The sequence below is a fragment of the Melampsora larici-populina genome (genome assembly GCF_000204055.1).
Source record: "Melampsora larici-populina 98AG31 unplaced genomic scaffold MELLAscaffold_336, whole genome shotgun sequence".
In the NCBI taxonomy this organism is placed as follows: domain Eukaryota; kingdom Fungi; phylum Basidiomycota; class Pucciniomycetes; order Pucciniales; family Melampsoraceae; genus Melampsora; species Melampsora laricis-populina.
The window spans coordinates 1-7,342 of NW_006769073.1; the positions used below are offsets into that span (position 1 = coordinate 1).

General features: G+C 44.9%; 2 protein-coding genes across 2 annotated transcripts in view; both read right to left on the minus strand.

Moving 5' to 3' along the window:
* Window positions 1-46: 46 nt before the first annotated feature.
* Window positions 47-556, minus strand: MELLADRAFT_114663 (uncharacterized protein; the record flags this gene model as incomplete). The annotated part of the gene is made up of 1 exon (XM_007419657.1): window positions 47-556. A coding segment is annotated over one exon (510 nt), but the record flags the coding sequence as incomplete, so codon positions are not given.
* A 6,727-nt stretch (window positions 557-7,283) lies between these two features.
* The window catches only part of MELLADRAFT_118725 (uncharacterized protein), a gene marked incomplete at both ends in the record, with an annotated part of 2,044 nt that continues 1,985 nt past the window's right edge, over window positions 7,284-7,342 (minus strand). Inside the window, one exon of the mRNA XM_007419656.1 lies at window positions 7,284-7,300. Within this exon, the coding sequence (XP_007419718.1) occupies window positions 7,284-7,300 (17 nt within the window). The remainder of the gene's footprint in view (window positions 7,301-7,342) is intronic.

Below are 7,342 nucleotides of genomic sequence, written 5' to 3' on the forward strand. Positions count from 1 at the left end.
TCTTTTCATCTTCATTAAATTCGAATCCCTTCTTTCCTTCTTTTACTTCTTGATCCTTTTCTAAAGTATTTTGGTTTGATGTCGAACCAAAATAAATTTCATAACAATCTTTAGCTAAAGAAATTATAAATGAATAAACACTTTCAGCTGTGATCGAATGTAAAAGTAAAACAGATGAATCTCTTAATTTCATATTAAGATAACAAGGATCTTTTGAAGGAATTAAATCATCTAATAATGCTTCTGAATTTAATCCTTTATGATCATTGAAACTTGAGATTGCCTTTTCTTTTGATTCAGGTTTTGTTAATTCAGGTTTCGAAGGAGTTTCAGTTGATCCTGAGAGGAAGTGAAGTAATGCTTGATTCTCAGTTTCTTGTTTTCTTGCTAACTCAAGTAGTTCGAATCCAAAGGTATCACTTCCTCCATCTTCCTGGGTAATACTAGGTAAAACTGGAGGTGGTGATGCAATCCGTTGAGTTGGTTCGATCGTAGATTCAGTATCTTCTTTCAATTGATCTGTTGGTGGTGACGGTGATGTTGCTCGAGAGGCCATGTTCTAGTCCAATAACTTCAATCGAAATATGTAGACTGAGTAGTTCATCGTGTGAAGATACAACATGCGCAATACATACCACCTTGAAGGTTGCGGATATGTATGTATCCGATTTAACCTAACCAGGTAGCTCGATAAGGCTGGATATCCATTATCCGTGTACGGCAATCGCCCACCTCACTTTTGCTCACAATGAGAGCGAAGTTATGGATAGTATTGACTCAAACTTTCTAGAACCCTTTGTAAGGTGTTACATAGGGATGTACAGCAATCATGGCTGAAGACAGGTTCTGATCAATAGTTGTCAACGGCCCTAGCTCCACGAAGATCTCTTTCTTCACCGAAATCTTCGGCTGGAGCTAGGTGAGCCATCATTTCTCTTTTCATCTATTTTCTCTAGATTGTTTCTCTTTCCAGTTGTTATCAGTAGAGCGTAGGAACTGACTTGACCGAAATCTTCGGCTGGAGCTAGATTTGTGCTAGGAATCATAGTTGGGTTTTAGTTTAGATTTGGAGCCTTGCTCCCGAGCCTTGAATCCAGTGAAGACCCCTCTTCGGAGTCTTACACTTTTTTAAACTACCAACTTTGAATTTTTCTCAAACTTTCAACCGGTCCTCGAACACCTTGAAAATTCACGATCTTCTGACATCCGTGAGAGAATCTGGAATTGACAAGTCATCAACTTTTTTTTGATGGGATTCGCATTACCCGCGAATTTTACCAACGACCCGGAATCCTTCCTACGCCAACAAAGACAGCTTAGACAACGCCAACTAGACACCGAGACTTCGCCAGTAGCACCACCTGCTCCCAGATTTAACTGGAGGCCAGAAGCCCCCCTTGACACACCTGACAGCGACCTTACCCTACAAGCCACCATTAAGCCAAGACCAATAGCCACGTCGACACCTGCCTCTTTTCCTGATCCATTTGAACCAGCAATTACCCCAGACAGCAGAATCGTACGAGAATTTTTTAACTCAAGACTTTCCGACCCAACCCCTAGACCGCCCGGTAGTTTTATATTTACTCCACAAGGCGTGATGGAGGGCTCATCAAACCTCAAAGGCAAAGACCGCGACGGTCAGGATGACTCAGATAAAGATGCCTTGATCGAACGCCTTCAAGCGGAAATCTCGTCGCTTAAATCTGATAGAGACCGGATTCAGGCATTGGAAGCTTCTATGTCTCGCATGATGTCCTCACAGCAACCCACGAACACCGCAGGAGCGGGAAGCACAGGTTCACAAACGGCGACGCAGTCAGCAAACTGGTTCTCGCGATTTCGAAGCCCGGGCACTCCGACTCCTGCAGGTACTAAAGCCGCGTCGACTACTGCCGAAACCCCAACTCAGGTTGGCCGAACGGAAGCCGCTCCATTGACTGCAATCGTCGAAGAATCGACCAACCTCAACGACGAACATGCCAGATATGAAGCCGAGTACAACGTACCCCGTTCATCTTACCCGGCAGCTCCTTGGAGTCACTTGGGAGGGGAGGCAACCGCCGACACACCTCGACGTGTTTCCTTTGCTCATGGCAACACCGTACCAACCAATCGTCGCCAACACACCGCACCGACAGATTCTGAAGATCTAGTAGTCCGAGCTTGTGATATCAAACTATCCGACGCCCCCAAATTCACTGGGCCAGTCGAAGACCCTGCAGCTCTCTTCAACTGGCGACGACTTGTAGAACAATTTTTCAAGTTGAAGCGATTAGACAATGTGGAAGAACGGTTAATCATCCTTGGAGCTATTGTGGTGGAACCTCGAGCGGGAAATTGGCTGAGACAGATGGAAAATGAACTAGTGCACTTACCGTGGGCGGAGATTATGCATGCCCTAGCAACTGAGACGCTCCCAACCGGTTGGCGGTACGACACCGAAAAATGCATTCGACAACTAAAAATCAAACCAAACGAAGACTTCAAAACCTACGCCAATCGAGGAAGAGACTTATATGCATTAGTTGAGATCGAGAGTTCAATTACAATCAAGAACTTGGCTGAATATGTTGTCTGGGGAGCGCCTGAGGTGTTTCAACGATGGGTAGCGGATCGGAAGTTATTGAAGGTGTCAAACTTCAAATGGTTCGAATTTATGGCTGAAGCATCAGATATCTGGTTACTACTTCAATCGAGTAATCTATTGGCTCGTGGAGGAATCAATACCAGTGCGCCAGCTCGTCAAGGCGGATTTCCAGCACGATCAAGCGCAAACCAAGAAACCTGCAGGTGTGAATGACCGCGAAACCCGGAACAGAATGCTGACTACGCCTGGCATTTTCATCAATACCTACGACACAAGGGAATTTGCTCGGCCTGTCGGACTGAGTGTGGAAACGCAAATTGTCAGGGTCCGATCAAAGGGCCCTACATCCAGCTACCACCTTTGAGTGTTTTTGACCCAGGACCAAGACCACCACGTCGATCAACAAGTCAAGCTGTGCAGTCATCCAATCGTCAACTCCCACCAGCTGGAGCTCCTACCAGCAGACCAGCAGGCCGACCCGCGCAGACTGTCGCCGTCAGAGCTATTTCAGAAGCGGCTTCGATTAACCACGCACCAGATATCTCCGACAAGGAAATTGAACGCTATGAAGAGGCCGACAGGATTCTAATAGCACACATGGAGGAGGAACTGGCCGGGTGCGTAGAAGAAACAAAACGCACAAAATCCATCATTCTTCGACTAATGATAAATGGGACTCCTATGCGTGCTTTGATAGACTCCGCAGCCGAAGCCAATCTCATGTCGGAACTGGCAACAAAGAAGGCGAAAATTCCTCGGAGGCGACTCGTTAAACCTATCAAGGTGAGTCTGGCAATCTCCTCCGACACCACTCCTTTCGTGATCAATGAGTTTTGCTTTGCTAATGTTAGCTCAGCAGACCCGAAATTACGATTTGGGTCAACTTTTTTCAAGATTGCGCCACTGGGAAACACTTACGACGTGATCTTGGGTACTCCCTTTTTGGAAAAGTATCACCTCGATGTCTCGCTTCATAACCGCACAGTAACACATGTACCTAGTCATACAGTCCTCTTGGAAGAATCAGCGAAGAAACAGATAGAAACTGCAATGACAAATTCAATGGTTGCATGTGTGATTCAAAACTTGGAGCGCGTCCAAAACAATCGTGACTTGACAAAACGAGAGGAGCGTGTATTAGAAGAGTTTTCAAGCTTATTCCCAGAGGAATTACCTGCAGTAGCAGAGGACGAAGAAGATGACTTCATTCCGCCTGAAGGGCAGAATGCTTCTTCACGAGTGACTCATAAAATTGTCCTCACCGACCCAAATGTGGTGATTAATGAGAAACAGTACAACTATCCCCACAAGTACTTGAATGCATGGTCAAAGCTAGTCACTCAACACCTGAAAGCGGGACGTATTCGAAGATCAACAAGTCAATATGCATCACCTTCTATGATAATACCAAAAAAGGACCCCAATGCTTTACCACGATGGGTTTGTGACTACCGGACTTTGAACAAGTACACAGTAAAAGATAGAGCCCCACTGCCAAATGTTGATGAAGCAGTTAGATTAGTAAGCACGGGGAAAATATACTCCATCATTGATCAAATTAATTCCTTCTTTCAGACAAGAATGAGAGAGGAGGACATCCCTTTAACTGCAGTAAAGACACCTTTTGGACTTTTTGAATGGACGGTGATGGCAATGGGATTGACAAATGGACCGGCCACTCATCAAGGTCGAGTGGAAGAAGCACTGGGGGATATTATTGGGAATTATTGTGTAGTGTTTATTGATGACGTAGTGGTATTTTCAAATTCAGTGGAGGAACATGAGATTCATGTGAGGGAGGTTCTGAGAAGACTGCAAGCAGCTAAACTTTATTGCTCACCAGCAAAAAGTAAGCTCTTTCGGACAAGTATCAATTTCTTAGGGCATGAAATCAGCAGTGACGGAGTTTGCCCAGACGATGCTAAAGTGGAGAAAGTTGCCAAGTGGAAAACACCAAGTACACAGAAACAACTTTTGAAGTTTTTAGGCACGGTGCAATTTTTAAAGAAGTTTATTGACGGCTTATCACATTACGTTGGGACATTATCACCTCTGACAAGCACGAAACGCAAGAACCAAACATTTCAGTGGGGCAAGAAAGAAGACGAGGCTTTTGAAAACATCAAAAGAATTATCACAACTTTACCGGTTTTGAAGCAAATTGACTATGACTCAAATGACCCTATCTGGCTATTCACAGATGCGAGTGGACATGGGCTTGGTGCAGCTTTATTTCAAGGAGCAAAGTGGGATATGGCGTCACCAATTGCGTACGAAAGCAGAACAATGTCACCAGCTGAGCGTAACTACCCAGTTCACGAACAAGAATTGTTAGCAGTGGTTAATGCACTTCAGAAATGGAAACTGATGCTACTGGGATTGAAGATCAACGTAATGTCAGATCATCATTCACTGACTCACTTACTGACTCAAAGAAATCTCAGTCGTTGCCAAGCACGCTGGCTAGAAACACTGTCACAATTTGACCTTGATTTCAATTACATCAAGGGTGAAAGCAACACGGTCGCAGACGCCTTGTCGAGGATTGACGAAGTGGCAGCAATTCAAATCAGCGCAACACTTGACGATCAAACAGTCAAAGACATCAGAGAAGGCTACAAGAGTGATCCGTTCTGCTTAAGAGTCGCCAAAACCCTACCGCTACGTGATGGGACCGAAAGACGAGAGGACATGATCTACGTTGACGGAAGACTCCTGATACCTCAAGTGAGCAAGTTGCGCGAACGGCTGATTGACAAAACGCATAACGCGTTGGGTCATCTAGGTAGCTTGAAAACTTTAGCACAACTACGCCATGAATTCTTTTGGCCAGACATGGCAAAAGAAGTTACAAACTTTGTGGCATCGTGCGACAGCTGCCAACAATCGAAAGCAAGAACAACGCTTCCGTCGGGTCGACTTCAGGCGACAGAAGTTCCAAAACAACCTATGGAAGATATTTCACTTGATTTTATCGGACCCTTCCCTAAATTCAGAGGCTACGATATGATTCTATCGTGTACCTGTAGACTGACAGGCTTTGTGCGCGCTATTCCAGCATGCCAGACAGACACGGCCGAACGAACAGCACAACGACTATTCAGCGCATGGCTAGCAATCTTCGGTGCTCCCAAAAGCATGATCGGCGACCGCGACAAAGCGTGGACCTCACGGTTTTGGCAAGAACTCAACGGTCTGCTACACATTGACGTTAAGCTAACCACAGCTTATCACCCTCAAGCTGACGGTCGGAGTGAGATCTCCAACAAGACTATTGTACAGATCTTACGCCACCTCGTCGAAAACCGACACGGGAAGTGGCTAGAAGCCTTACCAGCAGTTGAATATGCAATCAATAGTGCAACGAACGTTTCAACAGGCATTTCACCATTTGAATTTGTGTTTGGACGCAAACCTCGACTGTTTCCGGTAGCTGGACAACTATCTGACAAAGGAACCGACGTCGTGAAATGGATAGAAGAACGGCAAGGAGCCTGGGCCCAGTATCGAGATAAACTCTGGACTAGCAGGATCACGCAAGCATTACATTATAATAACCGAAGAAGTGCAGGTGATGTCCTCAAATGCAATGATTGGGTGTTGATCGACAGTAAGGACCGTCAACAGATTGTAGGAGGGCAAGGGAAACCAACTTCAAAACTACGACCCCGATACGATGGACCTTACGAAGTCACCGAGTGTCTGAACGACGGACGCAACTTTCGCCTGCGCCTCAACAACAACGACAAATCACATCCAGTTTTTCACATATCGAAACTGAAACGCTACCGTTGGAGGGAGGAGGAGCAAGGAACTGGGATCCAAAAGTAAGTTCCTCCCAAACTGTATGCACCGCCGGACGTACTACGTCAAAAAAAATTGTGTAAAAAACATTACCTCGGCCACTTGTGTGAGCACCCCTGGGACGTCTGCTCTCTTTCATAGGATCAACAGCAAGGTTGCAAGCATAGTGGTATCCGCAATGGAAATTAGATGTATTACGAAGAATCAAGATCAATATTTCAGCAAGAACTTAATGATTTAAATGATAACGACAAATGAAGATCAAGACTTCAAGATGCAAGATTCACAATTCAATCTTAGTTTTTTTTTCCTTTCAGTTTCCTTTTTTAGTTTTCTCTTTTCTTTCTTTGGTTGGACTCAAATATTGAATTTCTTTTCTAAGGACGTGTTATGGTCACTATTTGAGGGCGAGTTATGCCAATTGAATTTTTTTTCTTTTTTTGTTAGGCTTGGTTCAGTTTTTTTTTTAGAAGGGGAGGGATGTAAGGTGTTACATAGGGATGTACAGCAATCATGGCTGAAGACAGGTTCTGATCAATAGTTGTCAACGGCCCTAGCTCCACGAAGATCTCTTTCTTCACCGAAATCTTCGGCTGGAGCTAGGTGAGCCATCATTTCTCTTTTCATCTATTTTCTCTAGATTGTTTCTCTTTCCAGTTGTTATCAGTAGAGCGTAGGAACTGACTTGACCGAAATCTTCGGCTGGAGCTAGATTTGTGCTAGGAATCATAGTTGGGTTTTAGTTTAGATTTGGAGCCTTGCTCCCGAGCCTTGAATCCAGTGAAGACCCCTCTTCGGAGTCTTACACCCTTTCAAGCTACCTTGTCGTCCCGCTTTGAAATTGTTCTACTGCTGGCATTGGCATATTTATGTCCATTTTGATACTGGACTATAAACGGCGGACATCTAATGACCGTGGTGCGATTGACTTGAACAAATTTGCAAACA